The following is a 23285-nucleotide window of genomic DNA, read 5'->3' on the forward strand; positions in this document are numbered from 1 at the left end:
CGCATGCGCATCGCTCAGCTAACCATTTGACGACGTGTACCCGGTGTGTACAAGTATTCAGGCATATCACCTCTGCTAGGTAACAAACAGCCATTTGAACCTAAAAAGCCTTAAAAGAGCATAACATGGGAGGCTCGCAGAGTGTGGAGATACCGGGGGGAGGCTCCGAGGGATACCACGTCCTCAGGGTGAGTTTTTAGCTTCTACACCCTGCTGTTAGCTGTTAGCAGTTACCAGTTACCAGTTAGCTGTTAGTTTAGCCTCGGCTCAGAGGCGGAGGACTCCCTGGTCTGTGTGTTGACGAGAGGCCGAGGATGACTGCAGGGGCCTCCGTCGTGAAACACAAACACAGTGTTAGAAACAATGCACTCTTCGTTAGAGTTGTGTCAGTCATATATTTTGTATAGTTGTGTTTGTACGAATAGCTGCTTGTTCGCTAGTTAAATATGCTTAACAGAAGCTAACTGATGGAGGGGGGCTAGCCAAAGCTACGTATCCGCACTGAATGACAGCTGCCAAGCTGGTTTTGTTGGTGCATCCAATATCGGACATGTCCCACCCTGTGTACAATGATTTGTCTCTCTTGTTTTGCAAAATATAAATTACGAAGAATCGTGAAGCTAGCTAACAATGGACAGCTACTGTCAGTTGTCTTATTCCAGTAACAATCAGCTAATTTGAATGATAACATTAGTAGCTAGATGCACAATAGCCATAGCGGAATTGGTCCCATCCTGAAAGGAGCCGAGATCAAATAAACCGTTTTCGTTGCTATATACTGTAATGTACATTGAGCCAATGATAATCATGAGTTTCAATTCAAATCAAACCAAACCAAAGCCTGATATAGTTGTTTTCCAGCTCAGGTTTTACTTGTTTATTTTGTATGTACAGAGTTATTGAATACTCTTCATGTTCAAGAAATGAAATGCAGAAAGTGACTGTAAAGCAGCAGCTAATTTTCTTTCACTTTTATTCAGGTTCAAGAGAACTCGCCTGGACACCGCGCCGGACTGGAGCCTTTCTTTGACTTCATCGTCTCCATCAACGACACCAGACTGGTAGGGAAAACCTGCAAACTGTATCTTAACAGGAGCAAATACAAGTGTTATGATAGTGAACTGCATGTGTCATGCCCCTGTGCTCTTCCTCACCCCTCTGTCTACAGAACAAGGACAATGATACCTTGAAAGACCTTCTGAAAGCCAGTGTGGAGAAACCAGTTAAGATGCTGGTTTACTCTTCCAAGACTCTGGAGCTGCGGGAGTCTACAGTTACCCCCAGCAACCTGTGGGGGGGCCAGGGCTTGCTTGGTGTCTCCATTAGATTCTGCAGCTTTGAGGGAGCCAATGAAAACGTTTGGCATGTGCTGGTAAGCAACCTCAAAGTCTATAGAGTGGTGCCATGATAACATCTTTTTCTTAGGATGACCTGGAAATTAGCATCACAAGGCCTACCTCAACAAAAGCAACCGGCTTTCTTTGAAGTGTTTTTGGGAATATTGCAAAAAATAAGATCTAGAGCAAGGCTCACTTTTAGGATTGTCAAGTCCTTCAGGGTTTTGGCCTGTATCAGTGATTTAGCCTGACTTGAGAGGCTGGAGGGCAACAGAGGACGCTTGGACAACTCAAATTTCGTTCTTTTTGTCTTTATTTATTTAAGACAGCTCCAAGAATTCATCAGGTTGAAAACCTTCAAAACACAAAATACAAACAAATTTTAGCTCACATGCTACACAAATTACAAACATTTTGCAGGCCTCACTGCATTCTCAATAACACAAACCATGTTTTAATAAAAAGGATAAATTGTTATTTTAAACCCACATCATTAACTTAAATGAATTAATCCGAGTGTTTATCTCGAAACAAGCACCAGAGAAAACTTCATCTGAACACCTTTGCTGTCTAAATTACACAGCAAACAACGGAGCACAGGCAGACCGCGCTGCGTAAAAAGCAGACGATTGCGCAATAGCACTCTCGCAACAACAGATCAAGTGCATAAACACAAAACTCAATTAACACCAGCGAAACATACCAACGGCGTCTCCGGAGCCTCACACACACACTGTCGCCTGGTTCTCCCTCCGTAGCTTTGAGAACAAGAGACCGGCCATCACAAACTACGCCCCTTTTGTTTCCGTGTTTACCGGAAGCGGCATTCATATTTTTTCAATACAGCTCACTTTAAACATTTAAAGTAGCCTACGCTATCCAAAATAAAACGAATACCCTCTCCTGGTATTGAACAATACTATAATAATAATAATAATAATAATAATAATAATACTATTCTAAACGAAAACCACATAATTATATCTCAGTCCGTTTTCCACAGATATTACCATATTGATTTTCGTCTCGACAAGGATACTTAGATTTTTTTCTACAGCAGGATAATCTCTAAATATGAACACCATTTTTATAAAAGTATAATTGCATTCGACAGATGTAAATATGTAACGTAATGCAAAAACCACCGCTAAGCTAAAGGCAGCTAATTTTGGACGTGATAACATAAGTAGTCTTATTTAATCACTTGTTTGCAATCGCCATTTTTAAGACATGTTATAAACTTTAAACATTTATGTAATATTATGAGTGTAATATCTACCCACGTATTTTAGGTTGTGGAAACAAATCGGAAACATCTCTTAAGCTTGTGTTTACCACATACCTCGGTCAATAAACATTGACTTTCAGACAAGCGAACCCGAAAGTCAGTACCCGGTTTAAGGCTCATTCCTGCACCACTCCTATAATATAGTTTTTTGTTAGAATGCTAGTTTGTTAACTTATTCTCCACCTGTCTAACAGGATGTGGAGCCCAACTCCCCGGCGGCCCTCGCCGGCTTGCGGCCGCACACTGACTACATCATTGGAGCCGACACTGTAATGAACGAGGTATGTTATCAGGCAACTGTCACTACTGCACATTCTCCACCTGATAATGATAGTGAATGTGTGTCTCCTAACGTTATCCACCTCCTCCGCCCCTCTGTGACTATCTGCAGTCAGAGGACTTGTTCTCGCTGATAGAAAGCCATGAAGGGAAAGGCCTGAAGCTCTACGTGTACAACACGGACACCGATAACTGCAGAGAGGTCATCATCACACCGAACAGTGCCTGGGGAGGAGAGGGCAGGTAACAGACGTTACACACTTTACCAATCATTGTTGGACCTACAGGTTTAAAATGAAGTTATAGGTTTCTAATAGTTCATTGTTTAGCTCTCTGGTTCGCAACTTCACTTCCACTTTCACTGGTTTTCAACTTTCACTTGTTGTTTTCGGTCCAGGCTGGTTTTCAATGGAAAAAGCTCTATAATGATTACATTTTATTTCACTTTATTGTCATTCCATTATGGGTAGATGCTACCAGATCTACTATAAGCCACCTGCTCAGTATCGAACAGTAAATGGATATAAGAAGAGACTAGCTGGGGAACATAATGGAGCATTTAGCAGCTAAAGAGACAGATATTTCCCTCAAGCAGTTGGTGGAGACCAAAAACTCAATATTGCTCCAAGTGAATTATAATGTTGCTTTAAGATGTACCCACATCAACTTAAAGGTTCCTTGAGTCGTTTCTGTACCCTAGTAGCGCTTTGGAGCTATTTCCTTTGAGTTTGTTTATCATGTGTAGTACACGAACACTCAATAAAGTGACAGGATACAAATTTCTGCCAATTGTTTTACATCACTGCGCTATTTCATTCAGCTAAGATACAGTAGAAGAAGTATGCTAGTAAACCCTGATTTTGTGATGTATTTTTAATAATACAAAGAAAACAACTTTTCCAACATTTTGTAAGGAAGTAAAGGCATGTCAACCCATTTGATGGAGCACAGGGATATACACAGCGTATTTCTTTGAGTAACAGACATCTTATTTGTTTATTAGACAACTCAACAGGGTCACTTGTTAAAAGGTGATGATATGACAGTATTGTTTACACTGCCCCCAAGTGGTCATACAGATTGTTATTGCAGGTCGAGGATTCAATATTTCTGTCTGTTTATCTGGCCAATTCTCTGGATGTAATTATTTTTGGAGTCTTTATAAACAGTCGGTGGTTTGGCACAGACACACTGCCACCCCATTTGAACCCCACCCATATAGTTCTGATTTCACAACACACTTGGGGGAATTTTAACCTGACAGTTTGTTTACACAAAACCATCTGAGAAGAAGCTGCCATTGGAAGGGGTTCTGGAAAGTGAAGCCACTTAAAAAAAAAATACTGGGCAGCTGATTGGATGAACCACCTGTCAATGAAACTCTTGCAGAAGCCAGTCTCTTCACACACACCTTAACCCCCCCCCCCCCCCCCATTTTAGGTTTGTTAGATCAATTCTTAACTTTTGTTCCTCCATTTTCCAGCCTTGGATGTGGGATCGGCTACGGTTACCTGCACAGAATTCCTACAAGGCCTTTTGAGGAGGGGAAGAAGATCAGCTTTCCTGGAAACCCCCCCAGTGAGCCCCTCAGTCCGCTGAAGGACGGATTCACTGAGGTCAGAACACACACTAACAAAATCAGGGTTGAACTTAGCAATCTAACTCAAACCCTCAGTTTGGATAGGAAACATGCTCAAAGCAAAGATCTTAAGTTTTAATGTAATACCTAATTTATTCACCATTTGAATGTACCTACGTCTGACGTGAACATCATCTAGTCATTTAAACACTTGATTTACAGATAACTGAAGCCATTTTATAAGCGTAATTATTATTTATGGAAAATAAGGGGACTTTTTTAATTAAGTAATTTAAAGGAATTTGTTTTTTTTGGAAAGAATTTAGTGATTTTCTGAAAAATGTGGTCTTTAAAAAAGGAATAAAACATGAAGTCCTTTTTTTATTTTTTTTTATTACATGTGAAGTTGTGTGTTCTTTAGACTCTGCTCACACTGTAAAGATGCAGGCTCCCTCAGTATGTAAGCAGCGGAGCCGGCAGGAGGACGGAGAGCTGTGGTGGTACATTGGGATGAGTGTGACTTTTTCCCTCCACTGCCTCCTTCAGGTGCAGCTCTCTGCAGTGACCCCCCCTCCTGCAGCCCCTTCTGCCCCCACAGGCCTTGGAGATTCACTGTCTGGCCTGTCAATCAGCACGGCCCCGCCCACCATGCCCCGGGAGCTGCAGACAGGTATTTCTCTTTTTTCCCTCAAGTAATCGGTTATATGACGGTGTATTTACTCCACATATTTAAATCTAACGTGTTATTTGTACCCCCCCTCAGGGTTGCCTACAGTGCCTCTGCTCTCCACCTCCACCAGCCCCGCCCTCAGCCCACTCACTCCACTGAATCCTGCCGCCATCGGCTTCAACCCCGCCTCCGCCTTCAACCCCGCCTCCGCCTTCAACCCCGCCACCACGCTACCAGGTGGGTGATTTCCCAGACATTTTCATCCCAAACACACTCCATCAGTCTGCTGAGTCAGCAAACCTTGCATAGCAAACGTTTGGGAAAGCAGTGGCAGACACACCTCTCTCTCTCTCTCTCTCTCTCTCTCTCTCTCTCTCTCGTGTACATACCTTTCCAGAAAACATAGAAATGTCTGCCTCAACTGTATTAGACAATACTAGGTCTCAACAGCTTCCAATGTCTAAACATAGCCTTTGTGTAAGTTCCTATCGGGCGCCTTGCAATATTTCTGTTTTGATTCTAGTTATTGATTTTGGTACCATGAACTGTCAGCTGTCGGAATTTGTTTTAATAAAAGATTATCCAAATCGGGTTAAATCACATTCAGTCTTGTGGAATATTAAAACTTCTCTCATTTATTTTCCATAGTGGCTTCATTACAATACAAGAGTCGACTAACTGTAGTGTAAATATATTTCAAAATGAATGAATGTATAATAGCATTGTGTGTGTGTGTGTGTAGGTCTGATGCCCCTCCCAGCTGGCTTGCCTCCGCTCCCTCACCTGCCCAACCTCAACCTGACACTGCCAGACCTCAGTGCCATGACCCTAGCAGGCACCTTACCAGTAGGAACCGGTAAGTACAGCATCGTTATCCCACAAAACAAAACAGGCATCAATCTTTGCCCAAAAGATGTAGTATATAAATACCATGTTGTTTTATGTAGTATGTATTACTGGTCACCCTCACTGATGCTTAATGTGAACATTATACATATAAAAGCTAGCAGCGATGCGCTCACCTTCTCTTTTGTTTTATCTTCTTTCTCCATCAGTCCCCTCTCTGGCTTCGCTCCCTTCCTTCAACTTCCCTGGCCTGGCCCCCTTACCCCCTCTCCTCCCCCAGGCGATGCTCCCCCTCCTGCCCCCCCATCCCACAGCCTCCGTCACAGTCACGGCAGCGCCCGCCCCCGAGCCTGCCGCCGTCCCCACGGAAACAGCCTCCTCGAACACCACGGAATCAGCGCCTCCGACGGAAACAACGCTAACCTCATAACCTGGAAGAGAAACATCCCCCTTGCCATCAAACCAAAACACGCACCCGGTTTCTCTCCCTCCCCCTCCGTCTGTCTTTCTCTGTATTTTTCTATTTATTTGGCCAAGAGGGACACGCACAGGTGGGCACCCTCCAGGTTTGGGTGAGGAAGCGATGAAGGATGAGTGGATATGAAGAATGGAGGACGGCTGTGGACCGACATGTCTTTATGACCAGATCGTCAAGGAGCTCGTCCACGCGCCCTAGAGGAGGACTCTAACAACACTCACACACAACAAGGACTTCCCCCTTTCTGATCTGGCAAGCCTCTCTGTTTCACTCTTGTTTTTTTATATATATAAACAGTGTATGTTAACGGGGCTGGACGATAGATTTACTGGATCTACATTATAAATTAACCTGCCACACTTAAATGAAACTGGACTAAAGTGGGTCTACAGAAGAAACGCACTGCTGTATGAAAACAGGTAAACCATTACTTTTTTGATCTCATCATCCAGCCCTGACATGTAACCTTTTATTAGTTAATGGCACCCCTGACCAATAGATCGATTTGATTGACATGTATACATTTCTGTTGGAAATTGCTGTATGAGTGTCTCCACCCAATGAATGAAGCTGCATTATTTTTGCACCACCTTTTTTGTGTTCTGAAATTATTAGTCTGTCCCTTTGTATGTATAACCAGAACTCTATAGGTTCCGTTTTGACCACACCGGGAGGTAACAGCTTAAAGGCCGTGCCGGGGGGGGGGGGGTCAAAACGCAGCATGCTTATAAAGCATGCTGCATTTAGGCCGTGCCGGGGGGGGGGGGGGTCAAAACGCAGCATGCTTATAAAGCATGCTGCATTTTGTGTGTGATCAGTAGGGAGGGTGGGACATGGGTGAGGAGGTGCTTATTTTTGCAGTACTTTACATCTCCTCCTGGCATGGCTGAACTGATAGGCAGGTGCAGTGATGCAGTACGACCACCAGGTGTCACTGTAACAGCTTATATCCCACTGTACAGCGCGAGCAATAAAGCCAAATTAATTTTACATGATGCTTCCCGTGTCTTTATACAGTCAGGGTTTCTTTTGCATACTCTGCAACAAACCAAACACAAAATGGTTCGTAATTATTGAATATTGAGATAAAAAGGAAATAAAATAGCATCTTTGTGCACACTGAATATATTTCAACGTTCATTTTTCAGTTTAAAGTATAATTCTTGAGAAAATCCACCTTAGAAATGCCTTCAAATATCGTGAATCTGTATTAAGAACGAACAATGCGCTTCCTCATTCAACTCTTATTATACATCCATGATTTAACTGTGTCACTTCCTGTGCTCCGTCTTCTAGTGATGGCGCTAGACCCTGGACAGTAAATATACGGTCACACTGCAGGAATTAAGACTTGTAAGGCAATCTTTATTGCATATGAACATGGCCTAGCGTTGACCCCGCCAAAAATATGATCCCACACATGTAGCTTACAAAGTCTGCACTTACATTAATATCTTTATGTATGTCAATCATTTGGTTTAATACCGGCACCCATTTTCATTGTTTTTATGTCAAGTAGATGAGAAAAGGGAGAAATTAAGACAGTAGTGGAGAGGAACTGGATATAATTACAATTGATCAAACTCGACACCTAACCCGTGTCTACGGAAGATGACAGGGCCATATGTGCCAATTCTTTTTGACCAAAAGTGATTTTTTTTGTTGAGTTCTGAAACTAAAGTCAGAATTCTGAGAAAAAAAACCTTTCGTCACTTTTTATTTATTTGTGAGCAGCAAACCGTGAGCAGGTACTTCCTGGACATCTCTCTTTGGCTTCTCTGTTCATCTAACAGGCAGCTATAGTCAAAATAAAATCAATTAAGACTTGCCACTTGTCTTAAAGATTATTTTTGGGCCTGTTAAGAACTTTTTAGAATGATAGATTTGAAGGGGGTAAACATGCGTAAAGTGTCCACAGGTCGGATTCTAACCTGCGTCCTTACATCAGATTTCTCACCACAGACCCGCTTTAAGGCAGGCTGCCTACATTTTAAAAAGGGGTTTTATGATGTCACAACACAAACAGGTAAGTGTTTTATTTACAGGACGACAACATTTGGATATATTCTCTCTATTCTGAGTAAACCACGCCGCAACAGCCCAGAGCAGCTTCTTCTTCTGGCATGAGAAGGTGTGACCGTCCCTCTCTATGCAGCTTACTGCTCCAAAAACAAATGTGGACATGTTGGTTGCAAATGTGTTGCACCCACCCAACAAAATAGCATAGCAGGGTGTCTGCAGTGTTCAGTTCAAGTATGCACATATGCGAGGCATTCACACAATTCAAAACAAAAAAAGCAACATTAATAGCAGCAAACTGAGAACAGCTTTTGGGAAATAAACGCAGTGAGATGCAGGGAAGCAACGGAGAAGCCTCAGTTTTATGTATTTGCTGATGAGTAATGTCTCCAGCACATGAAATGCACACCGAGTGTTCAGCAGTAACGGTTGATCCAGTCCCTCGGGTCAGCGGTTTCAAAAACATCTCATCTGAACAACAAAAATGAATTAAGACAGATGCTCAGATCCACTTCCTGTAAACTTGGCGGTAGATCTGAATTGCTTCGCGACAAAAAAAAAAAGGAGAACTGATGGAGCCCACGCTGAAGTACTTCATGCCAAATGTGTTGACACCAGATCACCGTGATCTGAATCGGAAGTGCAAATAAACACCAGAAGTTTAATCTGGAACTTTTTTCTCAAGTCCCATCAAGGTAACATCACTTTTAAGTGCAGAGGGACTATAAGGGTAGAAGTAATTGACGTTTATGAGTCATTTTGTGCCACGGAAAGATGGATTGCAGTGTTCATCTGAGCTTGATGGAAACGTGCACCTCTTCACCCCTTTCTTCTGCTGCCCGCTGCTCAAAGCCAACGTCCAATCAGTGACGAGAGAACATCTGGAACAGCGGCATGGAAAGGGCATCAATAGGTTCTGAAATGTCTCTTACGGGGTTATTTATTAAAGTCCATAAAGAATCCATGGCTCCGAGCCCCTCTTCTTACCTCACACGTTGAGTTCAAGGACATATGCAAACGGAGCATCCTTCTCTCTTACTTTTGTCCATTTCTGTTGCTTATTTATTCATCCATTTGGAAACAGCTCAGGTAAACAAACAGAAAAGATAGATTCCTGCCCTGTGATAGGCCAGAGTTAGTCATGTGACAGTCAGTAGGTGGCGAGGGATGAGGAGGGCTGCAGGGTGCCGGAGGAGGTGGAGCGTCTCATGTGTGGGAGGAGGTAGGAGTCTGAGCACAGCTGGTGGACGTCGAAGCGGTCCTCCTTACGGTAGGCCAGACAGCGGCGGATAAACGCCTGCAGGGGATAATTATTAGTGTGTGTGTGTGTGTGTACACACTTCATAATCATAAGAGGAGATATTGTACCTATTTATAGCTGCACATTGGACATTATTCATATGGTACAGCATGTGTAAACAGCCTTATGTATGAAAGCACTTGGTGGACATCAATACATCAAATAGTGAAATTTCAACTTATGCTCGATTATGAATTTTTAAAAACTGTTTGTGTATTTAATGGCATACACAGTGTTCTGTGTTACCTTGGCCTCTGTGGTAGCCTGGGGTTTAGCGGGGAACTGGACCTCGGTGGCTTTGAGGATGGTGTTCTCCTGGAGGATGTCCTGCTGGGACTGGTTGTGACCAAACGGCTGGGGAAACAAAGCAAGGAGAGATCATCAGTGATACGAAAAACAACATTTAAAGCACGAGAATGGTCCTGATTGGGCTACATCGCTGGAGCAGGTGGTGTTGTACCTTGCGTCCGTAGAGGCACTGGAAGAAGATCACTCCCACAGACCAGACGTCCACCTTGTTGGAGATTTTAGGGGGCTCCTTCCCCACCACAAAACACTCTGGAGGAAGATACCTGACACACACACACTTCTCAAACCAGGACTCCTAGATATTACGTTGATTATTTCAATAGTTATGTATCACGAGTGTGTGTGTGTGTGTGTGTGTGTGTGTGTGTGTGTGTGTGTGTGTGTGTGTGTGTGTGTGTGTGTTACCAGTAGGTGCCTGCTCCCTGTGATGTGAGGTCCATCCCGTCCACGCCGTAGTTATCATCGTCCATGATCTTAGACAGACCAAAGTCTGTGATTTTGATTTCTCCACACGCAGTGCCATCCACCAATAAGATGTTGCCTGCAGAGAGACAGAGACTCAGGCTCAAATACAGGGGAGGGCTGCACTGGAGTACAGCGGGGAGGAGGACACAACATCGTGTATGACCAGTTTGAGGTGGATTACTGTTACAACACTTTTGAACAACAACTATCAGCTTTCAGAACAAGAGACTTGTATGTGTTTAACACTCAAAGCAGACGATGTTATCACTTACCTTTTATACTAAAAACATACTTTACTCACTAATGTATCAAATATATTTTTGATTTTTTTGTATAATCTTATTCCAAAAAAACGTCATGGTATATATTGAAAATATCACATAAAAACTACTTGGTGTAGTTTTTCACAATTATGCAAAGAAAACGGCAATAAATATAATACAAACTTCCAGAAATATTTTTCATCAAATTCTAGCTTTTTTGAAAACCATTACATTTACTTTTTAAATCCTTTTTTATGACATACAGCTTTTAAAGCTTGTTTTTGTCACTATACTGTGAGTTTCTGCCTACTTTGCTACAACCTTGATGACATACCACACGATGACAAACAGAGTAGGCCCCTTTTAATGACTCCTATGATTCATTGAATAACTTTGTTATTTATGGGACTCACCAGGTTTGAGGTCGTAGTGGATGATGGGGGGTTTGATTTCGTTGAGGTAGCGCAGGGCGCTCACGATCTGCATGACGATGGAGCGGGCCTCCTTCTCCGACATCAGCTTGTTCTGCTTCAGGTAGAAGTCCAGGTCGTTGCCTTCACAGAACTCCAGAACTGTACAGAACCTACGGGAGGGACGCAGAGACACACACACACGGTTACACAAAACGGATACACACAGGAGAAGAGGATCAACAGCTGAATGTGAACACATCGAGGCACTTGAACTGAACTTATTGGCACAAAATGATATCATCCTCAGGAGATTGGATTTCTACCAACGCAGTTTATTTTAAAAGTTGAAAAGACTTTAGGCTTTCACTTCCCCTTCTCCACGCAGAGGTCAGAGGTCAGAGCCAGGAGCCTTTCTTAAGTTACCAGCTGTAAATATGAGCTTCTAAAGCTTTGCTAGCATGTGTAAGGGGCTGAGAGGAAGGGTAGCAGTATTGGGAGCAGGTGTGGAGACCTCACACCTGCTGCTAATCACTCTCTCAAAGGAGACAAAGCACACAGAGTTGCTCAGCTGTGTGTGGCACATGGAGGTTCCCAGTGTGAGGAAACGTTTTGGTAAGCTGGTACGTCGGTTAGCGGCCCGGCTACGTTAGCCTTTGTTTAATGGAAGGTCTTTTTGAGTTTGATAGCAATAAAGCCTCTTTTTGGATTTGAACACTCCCTCTGTCGTGATTGCTGCACTACCACTTTCCTCTTTATCTGCCCAGTCCTGTTAATCATTGTGCAAGATGAGCAGGGGCTACGCTGATCCTTTGTACTCAACACAGCAAGGGTTAGCTTTGCCTATCTGGACACATATTTGGTATCCTAACTACCAGTTCTTTTAACTCCCTTTACACATGACTTAGGTTACAATTAAACCTTAGCATTGTCCGGGCACGTTGGGGCTGAATGACGCTTTTTTCTTGCTTTGACTATTTACACGTTCCTAATCTGATGACGCCCTTCCGTGTTTGCTCTTACGTGGAGCAGCCCTCAATTCCTGGGCAGGGCTTTTCCAAAAGGTTTCAAAGTCACTGATATGGTTTTAAAGGAACAGTGAAACACACAGGATTTACGGCATGGAGTCTAACCGATGCACTGGGCCTGTCTTTGGACCACCTTAAAGAAAAAGACTTCACGTGTACTGTATGTTGCATTTAGAATACTTTAGCTGCTTTCTCTTGACGTCAGAAAGCCCCTTTTGATGAGCAGCTGTCATATCTATCTAGGCTCTCTCCAAAGCTGTCCTATTTGTCTACCTCACAAATGAAAGTCCTCAATGAAAATAAAGTCATTTGAATGTGATGCCACCAGACAAAAAACAGTCATTTAACCACGCAGAAACCAGCTTTTTGTGTGGCGCTTCCTCGATCTCTTTATCGTGTGACTTTGGTGAAACTGGATCAACCAAAGTCACACAATAACAGAAAGCCGACTAACATATCGAGGCTAAGCTAGTCTAGCAACTTGCATGTTCGGCAAAGTAAAACTACTGTTATGTCAAAAGAGTCTGGTGGCTTTGGTGAGAGAATAGGAAAAAGGGCTGCCCGATGTAAAGGAAAGGTTCCACAAATATCTTCAATGTAGGGAACATTGAAAGCCATTTACATTTTTTTACATCATATTTTAGGTAGCTTAAATATGTTTTGCTGTTTTGCATCCACTCGTACATTTTATATTTCATTTAACTTGTATATTTTCTACTTTTTAATGCCGTTTTATTTCTATTTTGAAATGTTTCTATTTTAGAATTGTTTATTTCTACTCTTTTAATTTCTACTTATATATGCAATGCCTTGTTTTGTTATGCAATACAATTCCTAATTTGGGATCAATAAAAGTACAATTTATCTCATTTATCTTAGCTTATAAAGCGACTATGGAGAAGTACCTCATTCAGCCCCACTTCAAAACATCCCAAATATCCCTTTAAAGCAGGGGTGGGGAACCTTTTTCCTCTCAAGGGCCATTTCAATTTGTTCAACATCCTCCGAGGGCCGTACGAATGATTGACCTCTGCTTAAAAGTACTAAAATCACAGCCCATTCATTTGGCCTGTCTTTCATGCAGTGCAAAGAAAAAGTAACCTCTTAATCCAGAGATCTCACCATGACTCGCGCATGCGTTCACGTGCACGGTTGTGGCATGACCACCAAAACAAAAAAAGATATTGGAAGCAAGATATGTGCAAATGTGTTTAGTTTGTGGACATGATTTAAATGTGGGGGGGGGGGGGGGGGGGGGGGTACTTAACGTCCTCTAGGGGGGTCTGGGGGGCATGCTCCCCCGGGAAGATTTTTTTTTTTTAAATGTTGAAGTTAAAAGCATTAATCTGGTGCACTTTGAGAGCAACATTAAGAGATCTATGGATACATCTCTCAACATCCATATGAAACAGACCTGAAAGCAGATTTCTTTTTCTTTATGGATATTTTACAAATCACTCTCCTTTCAAACTCTATTCTTGTTTATTAATAACAACTTTTTTTTACTGTCATATAGTATTTTATACCCGTTTACTTTATTCTCTTCTTTTTTTATAACTATAATGATCATATACAGATGTGCCTTTACCTCACTGGTTGGAGAAAAAGCTTCTTATATTCGTTAGCATAGCTAGCTAACCAGATGCTAATAACAACAAAGTTATTGACTGTAGGATCAGTATGACAGATGAACAGATCGCCACTGGGCTTTCAACTAAAGACACAGCCACGCAAAAACTGCAGCACGTGCGGCTCCTTATGGGTACTGCTTGGAGGTGCTGGAGTGGCGTTCTGGTGCTCTCCGTCAGAACTGCACCCCTGTCAGACGAGACATGTACCACGTGATGACACGTTGGGCTCGTGTTGTGTTCAAGGACCCTGACCTTGGCCAGGAAAAACAGGCAATTGCTTTGTTTAATTTGTTTGCGGTCTAGATTTCTTAAATTTTTTTCTTTTTTGCGTGTGTTTATAAATTACCTCGAGGGCTGCACCAAATGGTCTCGCGGGCCGTATACGGCCCGGGGGCCGGAGGTTCCCCACCCCTGCTTTAAAGTGATCGTTCTTTTAAACCCAGTAGGATAAGCAGCATCAGGATGTGTCGCCCAGCAGGCAGAGGTCACTCACGTGTCAGTATCCAGGGAGAAATAGTCGTAGAGTTTGACAATTCTAGGATGGTCCAGCTGCTTGTGTATCCGGTACTCCCTGCATGCATGCCTGGGAAGGAAATAGATGTAGTGTGGTGAGTTTTCTGAAACACGTTGTCTTTGTGTATCGGACACTGTGTGTGTAGGTGTGTGTGTGAGACCTACTTGTGGTAGTTCTCCTTCTTCTCCTCCCTCCAGTTCTTGTTGAGCTGGTGGATTTTAACAGCTGCGTAGCGCTGCTCAAACAGGTCAAAAGCCTGTGTGGGAAAAAGACACACACATTTTACTTTTAGCATACTTTACAGAGAGAAGGAATAGGAAAACACACACACACACACACACACACACACTACCTTGTAGACTTCACTGAAGCCGCCCCTGCCCAGCAAGTGCAGCAGCAAGTACCTCTCGTTCAGGGTGGGATGGTCTTTAAACCTGAGAGGAGAAGGCAAAAGACTTACTGCTTGTACCTATAACTTTGGTGCAGTGGTGACATCTTTTTTAAGCCTGACCTGGAAGCAACGCAAGGGTTCCTTCGATAAAAAGCTAATGGAATTTCTTTATTTGATGTATAAGTGTTGGAGAAAAAGAGATCTGTGGCGAACACATGTACGATACTCAAACAAGCTGTGCAGCTGGATAATGTCCACATATTAACACCTCTCGTCTCTACTGGTTTTTTTAAGCCTTAATAATATCGCCAAAAGTAAATAGTCAACATTTAAGAAAACGACATCACAGTCACAGGATTTCACAAAACCATGCAAAGCTAAAGGCGGCTAAAGATCTGGGTGATTAAGTCTTATTTTAGCTATGGGTGTTAACAACCAACTTTTTTAAGACACAACGAACATTTGAATTAGGACATTCACGTGTGGGATATTAACTGACGTATTTACTGTAAATCTCTCAAGGAAAATATATTGTGTTAACCACAGATCTTATTTCAGGTATCTCACCAATCATTATTTTAAAAAAAAGCATTGACTTGCTAACTCTGGGTTTTAGCACTCATTCCTGCAACACTTGCTGTGCTGAATGCAACTAGAACATATGGGATTATTAATGTGCATGTTTGTCTTGAAAGTCAAAACTGAATTGATGTTTTACATCAATTAGGCACGATTTGAGTCCTGGTCTCAACAGTTGGGCTACTTCATGTGACGGTGCTGCATGTAGAGCGGACTTACGCCGAGCTGTCCTCGTTGTTGATCCTCTTCAGCTCTCTGATGTGGAGGTTCCTCACCCGCTCCAAGCGCTCCAGCTCCGCCTGGATCTCAGCCTCCTCCTGTGTAAATACACCGGGACATTCTTTTCCTATTTCAACATTTGTGCAGCTTTAACGACTCTAGTAGCAACTGAAGCTGACTGTATTTGCATCTCTTTTTATTTTGTATATTTTTGGCAACTTTCACTAGATACAAATTCCTTACAGTTGCACTAGTTTGTAATCAATTGTATGTTATCTTTGCTACTGACCTTCTTTAGATGTCCAAGGCGAAGCTTGAAGATCTCTTCCTGCTCGTGGTACTCAGCGAGGGTCAGTCTGACAAAAGAAAAAAGAAAAGGTAAAAATCTCAGAACAGGAAACCTTTGAGATTTATTTTTATTATTTAACTCCAAATCGTATTGGAATAATTGTTAACCCTTCATTGAAGAGCAACTGTGAAAAAGTGTGTCTAAAGAAAGCTTATGAGGTATGGCAACCCTCTCCTTCTTTAAGGTCCAACATCCTACAGGAAGTGGCTGCTTCAGTGTACTCACAGCTGGGGCAAGGAGGGCTTGAGGAAGGGGTCGGAGTCGTTGCCGTTGACCACCTTAGTTTTGCGCTGCTTGGGTTCAGAGGTGGAGGCCACAGAGAGCGAGGGGGAGGCGGGGTTTGGAGGCTTCCTCTTGGCCAGCAGCTTCCTCTGGCGCTCGATGTCCTCCCGCTGCTGGTTGATGCCCTCCTGCTGCCTGCAGAGGGGGGAGGACAGGGGGGTGAAGGGAACGGCTCAATTGGGAAATGTAGCAGAAAATAAACCTTGCACAAAACGCCATGTAGAATGCAACATCTAAAAGAAGAACATCATGTCATTCGATGAAAACCTATGCGTTTGCCATTTCTTACTTGATCAGGTTCTGGAATGCGTATCCGTCCGTCCACTGCTCCGTGTAGGACGCTCCGTGTCTGACGGTGGTGAAGTGGCCGAGACGGAGGCGGTCCTGCATGCTCTTCTCACGACACGAATGCTTCTCCTGGGTGCTCTGATCACAGGAACAGGGAGAACATTAGGCCAACTTAATGTGATCATTCCTCACCCATATCCTCCACCCAGTTCATTAACTCCCACAGCAACCCTGTGCAGCTTTATCAAGTCCAGCCCAGAATGGTGGATCCCTGAGGGAAAGAGGTGGAGGGTCAAGAGATTCTAATCCACAGACAGGATCTCCCCCTCAGGAGTTGGACCAAAGCAGAGCTAAAACACCAAAGAATGTTGGACTCGTTCTCAGAAAAGCTGTTGCTTCATTTCTGTTATCTACTAAATGTTCTTGCCAACGATACATTGTAAATCTTCACAAAACACATTAGGTGTAAGAGTCTCTGTCGGGGGCCCACATACAACCTTTTTAACCAGATCAAAAACACACAGCACATCAGATGGACATTTGGTTCCCTGGTCTTGTGTTGATGTCGCTAAGATAAGTTGTCTTTATGTTGCAAAGAGCCGCTTCCTATGTGTGTGTGTTTGTCCGGCAACCCAGACACAAACATTTAGGATATTAGCAACCTTGAGAAGTTTTAGTGCTCTTAAAAGGAATATAGGTGAAACACAGGACAGATGTTTACGTCAGGGTGATAGAATAGCACTAAACAAAGTAATTCTATATATTTGCGGTATGCTGATATTTACCAAACTAAAGTTATCCCTTGGCTGTAATTGGTTGTTTCTCGTCACATGACAAGGGGCACGCTGCTGAGCACCAAAAGTGTATCTACTTTCAACTCTGGGCATTTGAGCCTGTTTTTCTGCACTTCAAAAACAATAGAAACGAGGTGGCCTAAAACGCGCCATGTGCACTTCCCTCTAAGCTTTTATTCGATGGGCTCTTCCTTCCTTCCCAAAAAAGGATCAAAAACATATAAATAACAGCCATTTTTCTTTTCTAACCTCTACAGTGAAGACACAGTGCGTGCGTGCGTGCGTGCGTGCAGAGACAGGTACCTTCTCTATCAGCAGTTTCTTGCTCATGGTGATGCACTTGTTGAGCCTCTCCTTGTATTTCTCCAGGAGTTTTTGCTGTTCGTCTATCTGTCTCCGCAGGTCACAGTTAGCCTGTTGAGGGAAGACAGCGAGGACTGCATCAAGTCTTTATTGTGTGGTTATTAAACACGTGATACAAACCTCCCATAAGCTGTTAGTACAGTATACAGCTCCTCGATTAGAACTCAGTTCATGGAGGCGGAACTCACCCTGAGAAGGTCATCTATCCGCCCCTCTTTCTTTTCCAGGTCCAGACTCTTGTTGCTCTCCAGAGCAGCGAGTTTCAGGCCCGTTAAGTCCGTCTATAACACAAGGAGTTAGTCAAAGGTGAGGTCAAAACGTCTAAAACATGTGTCATGTGAGTGTTTCATGTACGCCATGTATTACCTGGACACACTTGGTGGAGGAAGCTTTATTCTGTTCCACAAAACACAGACTTGTAGGAGAAGAGCTATTCTGCCGGACCTAAAGGCACAGAGACACAGAGACTGAATCCAGCACCTCATGTCCAAATGACTGAGCGAGGATCTTTGTTCGAGGCGTTCTATTGCTTGTCAAGTACTCACGAGTGAGCCCGGGGCAGAGTGTGAGTTCTGTGGAGAGCGGCGGGCTGATGGGAGGCCTCTGACAGGACTGGAACCATTTCCACCCTGAAACTTTGCAAAGAAAAAGAGCCAACTTAGAAATGGGCTTTAGAAATGACGAGTCCGGCTCACAACACTGGCTCTCTCTCTCAACAAAGACACTCTCTGGCCTTAAAACTATTTTAAGAGAAAATGAAAGGAAAAAAATGTGGAGAGCAGACCTTCAACAAGGAAAATGGTGCATTCAAGTGCTCGTTCATGTTAAACAACATGTTAGTATCTGTTTCTCAAGTCGTTGTTTTTAAAAAGCTTGAGGGCTTTCACATGAATTCCCCAGTTGGCAACATATTGTTCGGGTTATTTCAACATCATATGAAAGCAACACAAATAAAGGTTGTCTCCACTCCTTGTTTTGGATCCTCTCAGAAATGGAATGGGTTCTTCCTGAGCTCAAGCTACAGTTTGTAATTCATCTGTATACAAATTGGTAGTATTTTCACCGTTAACGTGCCCAAAAGGTCAGAAAAACTAACAAATACACAGAAAGAAAAGCTCAAAGAAAGCACATTGGTGGAGGCACTGACCGGAGTCTTTGTAATACTCACATCAAAGTAGTCGCTGATCTTGGGCCCACGTGTGGACGTCTTCCCTGCAATAAAGCCAACAGAAACTTGTAATGCATTCGTCAGTGAGGCCTACATTATAGCCATTTCTTGCAAGTTTCACTCGTACCTTGACTACTCTCTGAAAAGGTGTCCGCTTTCCTTTTCCTCCCCCTGGACGATTCCGAGTGCTTCTTCTCCGGGGTCTGTGAATCGATATGAAATGAGAGGAGAAGGCATAAAACTCTCGAGTTCGACCTAACAGAGCTGGACTCGAGAGGTGGTGTTCAGCGAGAAGGAGCAGAGTAGGAAGAAAGAGTACATACTGAGTAGGCAGGGGAGCTCCCTCTTTTCAAATCAGAGCTCTAGGAAGAGAAGACAAGGAGAGGTGGAGGTAGTGGGAGAGACAGTAAGAAAAAAGTGGAGTGGGCAAAGCAAGGCTGTTCGTAGAATTGTGTCTATTCTATCTCTTTTGCTCCGTCTAAACAAACACAAATGTCAATGTGTTTTACCTCCGACTCCTTGTCACTGGAGGAGCCCAGGCTGCCATAGCTGTGGTTGGAGGACTCATTGGCCAGGCCCTGCACACAGTGACAATTCAAACAAATAAGTGATCACATTCAGTATGAAAATAGTCTCCACGGGTGCTATTTCTGCAACCTGATGTAAACAAAGCAGGTCAAAGCAAGAGGGCAGGCCCCTTCTCCGACACCTCTGATAGGAATCTAGATCGTCTGCTATGAGGTGTGTCTCTTGGTTTATATCCAACGCATGAACATACCCAGACCTTTTTCTTTCCACCACAGAAACCTTTGGTGTTGTGTTTATTTCCTAACTTCAAACAATCCCTGTTGCAAATGTAGTACTTCAGACTGTCATGGTGGAGTTAGTCACTGAACACAAGCCTGAAAACTGTCTGCCTTCTTTCTAGCAAGCATTCAAACAATGCAGATCAATCATAGAGTTGTCTGAAAAAGGTGTTTTCTTTGACCTTTATCAGAGAGGAAACAAACTTTAGCTCATGAGGCTGTTTGTTCGCCCGCTACGAGAAATATATCACCTTTTTTAGAAAAGCGATGGCGACGGATTTGTAGAAATGGGAGGAGCTTGTTTTTGAACGTGACTTTCAGAAGGAAAACTATCCTAACAGGACCGAAAAGCTCATTCCTTTAAGTGGATCGGACAGGCTAACACTGGATGTTGCAGTCGATGACTTTTTTGTACCGTACGCAGAATATTCTCCTCAGATTTAGCATTGAAGCTCATTCATACAAAGCTTTAGAGCAAGCATCTTTCGGTTGGTTGTAATAGTTCATCTCAAAATGTATGACAACACAAACAGATAATAAGTTCCAAGCCAGTTATACAGCAACCATGATACTTAGTCGAAGTAAGATTGTCATAGAAACAACAGCTTTTTTTGAGGAGACTCTCCCCAGCTCCCAGGTGACACCTTTCTGACAAAAAAGGCGTAGATATGTGGACGTAGACCCTAAGGCTTTAGTGTGTGCATGCTGCGGTTACCTTAGCACCCCCGCTGGTGCTCCCGGTGCTGCCTCCGGTGTTGCCACTGACGGCTCCTGTGAACCTGGCCTCCAGCAGCTCCTGCCTCCTGGGGTCCAGGCTGTGCAGCTCCTCCATTGGGGCTTGACATAAGGGAAACAACAGAGTGGGGTCATATTACCATCATTACAAACAAACAGTGGTGACAAGAACAGTAGAAGCACAACCATTTGGAGTAATTCAGAAATTTTTCTGGGACTAGAAATACATTAAAATGGGCACAAAGAGAAGGAACAGGACAGTATTTTAGGGGAGGATTAGAGAAAATGGAGAGTGATTAGAGGATAAAAATAGAAATATGAATTTAATCGACTTGGCAGTAGAGGTAAAAGGTTCATGCTAGGGTGGAAGATACTGCGGATGAGTGACAGTGCAGTTCTAACTTAAGCGGGGAAGGTCATTCTGCCACAGGGAAGTGAGGAGGGAGAAAAGTCGAGGCCGAGCAGAACGATGCTATTAGTTTGTCAGCGAAAAAACCTTCAACCAGCCCCTCTATTATCTCAGACCGTCACAATGGCCTCATTGCACTGTGCTAAACTAGTCTGTGATATTTAGGGATCCCAAAACCTCATAAGCCCTGCAGATAGAGCAGCTCAGATAAGGAAAACTGGGATTCTTTTTCCAAATTCACATCGCTTTCAGAGCCGCACGGGCAATGTATATCTGGGCTTTATGCCGCTAATCCAAATGCTTCACGTTAATCGCAATATGGACTAGGGCAGTATTCAAATCGCTCGAAGGACAGTCTTTTTTAAATGCTAAATGTGTTAACATACCACTCTGAATTAAATAGTGTTTATTCACAGATCTACTGGCTTAAGAAAACATCTTTGTATGGTACGGATCGTCTTAAAAGTCTCCTACACCGCTGTAAATCTAAACCAGTGTCATGATAAAATGATTTTTATACAAGCTAAAGGCTACAGTGTATGCAGCCCTGCAACTGGGCCTTGTTCTTGGACAACTGGTTTCCAGGAAAAGATACACAGGCCCTCTGCTCCCTGCTGAATACTGATGCAAGTGTTTGTTTCCTTATTGGATATTTCCTGGCTGTCATCTTTACATAGCTTCTCCCAGAGGGCCAAGCCCTAAAAAGGCATAATGGACATTAAGAAACCCCTGAACAAGTTAAACAGAGAGCACACAACAAGGCCTGTGCGAGGTTATTTAAGGACAGGGATGAGTGATTAGGCTTAATTGTTCTATAGAGCCAGGAGTTTCATATTACAGCAATATTTTATGTCTTTAGGAATATGTCCCTGGTTGGAAATAATCATAAAAACATAACTACATTAGTAATAGTAAAGTAATTATGCAGCAGATATTACACACCTTCCTTGTCGTTTTTAAAAGCATGTGCTGTAACTAAAATACTTAGCTGTAAGGTTATAACTTTTTTTTGCCACTTGTGACACAGTTTTGTCACATTACATCCAACAACTTAGCAGTATCGAGTAAATAAAGTCTCAGGAACATGTCGAAAACAATGAGGAAAACAGATGCAGCCAAACTGGCCGAAAAAGGTGAAAAGCAGGGCCTGTGCTCAAGTTTACAGCAGCAGGAGCATGCATTTGAATGCATTAATGGATGCATGCACAGCTATGTTGTTTAATATCAACTAGATGCTGTTGATAGGGGGAGAATGTTACAAACTGCCACAACAACACTGTGATCGCCTCAACAGCTACGAGTAACAAGAAATAATGTACGCTGACAAAACAAACAAGCTAACACTTCCTTTGTACAAACATGATAGCTTGCTGCTACTTAAACTGGCCATCAACTGAACTGACAGCTGACGTTTGGCTTCCCATTCACGGCATCAGTGAACTTGACATCCATTTTTACTTCAACAAACGTTAGCTCCACACGGTCAAAACACTCCACTTCTCAGACAAAGCAAACACTTTAAGGAGAATACGAGTTAGATGAGCACTTGGCGAGCTAATATACCTTCCTTGCTCTTTGCCGTCGCAGTTATAGGTTGTTGAGAAATCGTTGGGGACGAGGAGAGCTGCGACCAAGATGGCGTCGCCTCCAAACTTCCACCACCACTTCCACTGTTACTTTGGACACTCATGAAGCCACTTTACCGCCGAGAGGAGCCAGCGTACACACTGCCGTTTGCGGAAATCCCAAACTTGCGTCCATCGTTAGACACCTGCTGTGGACAAAACAGGCCAGTAAACGTGAGTCAGAGCGTGAGTTTGTGTTGCTACCGCTACCCGCCTCGCATTGTGCTGCGGAGAAGCGGCTTCTTTAGAGACTCGCTGAAACGGATCCAGTGTAACCTTTGCATGATGACCGCACCGCGCGCCTGTCAGCATCCAGTTCGCGAGCGGAGCTTTGATTCTAGTAAGCGAGGCTATCGCGAGGCTGGCGCGCACCTAGTACCGCGATGGGGGGATGGAATGACACCGGAACAGACACTGATCTGGGATCATTTCACCCTCCTGCACACTGGCCATAGGGTGACTGGTAGGCTGCTCTCAGCATCGACCTGAGAACAGCCTGCTGCTTGGGAGAATACAACAAACACCCCGAAAAAATGGCCGAAAGTTTGTGCCTGCTTGTGGAGAACGACAGCAAATAGGGAAACATGACACACACACACACACACACACACACACACACACACACACACACACACACACACACACACACGCACACACACAGAGGTTATATTGTATACATACACATTACATGTACTGTATATAATAGGCAATAGATATAGACTTTTCTTACACAAATGCACGTGCACATACACTTTATAGGCAATATATTGTATGATATTTATCTATATCTTGGTGTTTTTGTGTACCCATTTATATACAAATATTGGTAAAGATGCAAAGATGCTGTGTGTATAATTAAGT

At 43.3% G+C, this 23285-nt stretch overlaps 2 protein-coding genes across 5 annotated transcripts; one reads left to right on the plus strand and one right to left on the minus strand.

Moving 5' to 3' along the window:
- Positions 1 to 7467, plus strand: gorasp2 (golgi reassembly stacking protein 2). Its single transcript, XM_079651816.1, has 10 exons — positions 1 to 188; positions 981 to 1061; positions 1169 to 1372; positions 2820 to 2906; positions 3017 to 3147; positions 4388 to 4520; positions 5030 to 5153; positions 5247 to 5390; positions 5896 to 6009; positions 6209 to 7467. The coding sequence occupies exons 1-10, from the start codon at positions 126 to 128 to the stop codon at positions 6427 to 6429; spliced, it is 1302 nt and encodes a 433-aa protein (XP_079507942.1). The 5' UTR covers positions 1 to 125; the 3' UTR covers positions 6430 to 7467.
- A 354-nt stretch (positions 7468 to 7821) lies between these two features.
- LOC307020454 (serine/threonine-protein kinase tousled-like 1-B) lies at positions 7822 to 22935 on the minus strand. 4 transcript variants are annotated; one of them, XM_079651812.1, is made up of 22 exons: positions 22363 to 22935; positions 20371 to 20492; positions 19359 to 19427; positions 19173 to 19211; positions 18977 to 19052; positions 18850 to 18893; positions 18227 to 18316; positions 18048 to 18125; positions 17870 to 17962; positions 17622 to 17732; positions 16526 to 16662; positions 16180 to 16371; positions 15895 to 15961; positions 15606 to 15703; positions 14769 to 14850; positions 14581 to 14672; positions 14396 to 14485; positions 11247 to 11416; positions 10511 to 10646; positions 10257 to 10368; positions 10043 to 10150; positions 7822 to 9793 (listed from the first exon to the last, which is right to left on the minus strand). In XM_079651812.1, exons 1-22 carry the CDS (start codon positions 22487 to 22489, stop codon positions 9647 to 9649), a joined length of 2280 nt encoding a protein of 759 aa, XP_079507938.1. In that variant the 5' UTR covers positions 22490 to 22935; the 3' UTR covers positions 7822 to 9646. The 4 variants fall into 4 exon arrangements, with proteins under 4 accessions (XP_079507938.1, XP_079507939.1, XP_079507940.1 ...); XM_079651813.1 differs by having other exon boundaries at positions 18227 to 18310; positions 22363 to 22934; XM_079651814.1 differs by lacking the exon at positions 19173 to 19211 and having other exon boundaries at positions 22363 to 22934.
- Positions 22936 to 23285: the final 350 nt, after the last annotated feature.

This window comes from Notothenia rossii, assembly GCF_949606895.1.
Source record: "Notothenia rossii genome assembly, chromosome: 9".
Lineage (NCBI taxonomy): Eukaryota > Metazoa > Chordata > Actinopteri > Perciformes > Nototheniidae > Notothenia > Notothenia rossii.

Excerpts from the sequence above, each read along its gene's own strand:
- LOC307020454 (XM_079651812.1), bottom strand. The coding sequence starts at position 22,489 with ATGAGTGTCCAAAGTAACAGTGGAAGTGGTGGTGGAAGTTTGGAGGCG. Across the intron at positions 19,212-19,358 it reads CCAGTGACAAGGAGTCGGAG|AGCTCTGATTTGAAAAGAGG; the intron begins GTAAAACACATT and ends TTCTCTTCCTAG. Across the intron at positions 18,126-18,226 it reads ACTCTGCCCCGGGCTCACTC|GTCCGGCAGAATAGCTCTTC; the intron begins GTGAGTACTTGA and ends CTGTGCCTTTAG.
- gorasp2 (XM_079651816.1), top strand. The coding sequence starts at position 126 with ATGGGAGGCTCGCAGAGTGTGGAGATACCGGGGGGAGGCTCCGAGGGA. Across the intron at positions 1,373-2,819 it reads AAAACGTTTGGCATGTGCTG|GATGTGGAGCCCAACTCCCC; the intron begins GTAAGCAACCTC and ends CCTGTCTAACAG. Across the intron at positions 5,391-5,895 it reads CCCCGCCACCACGCTACCAG|GTCTGATGCCCCTCCCAGCT; the intron begins GTGGGTGATTTC and ends GTGTGTGTGTAG.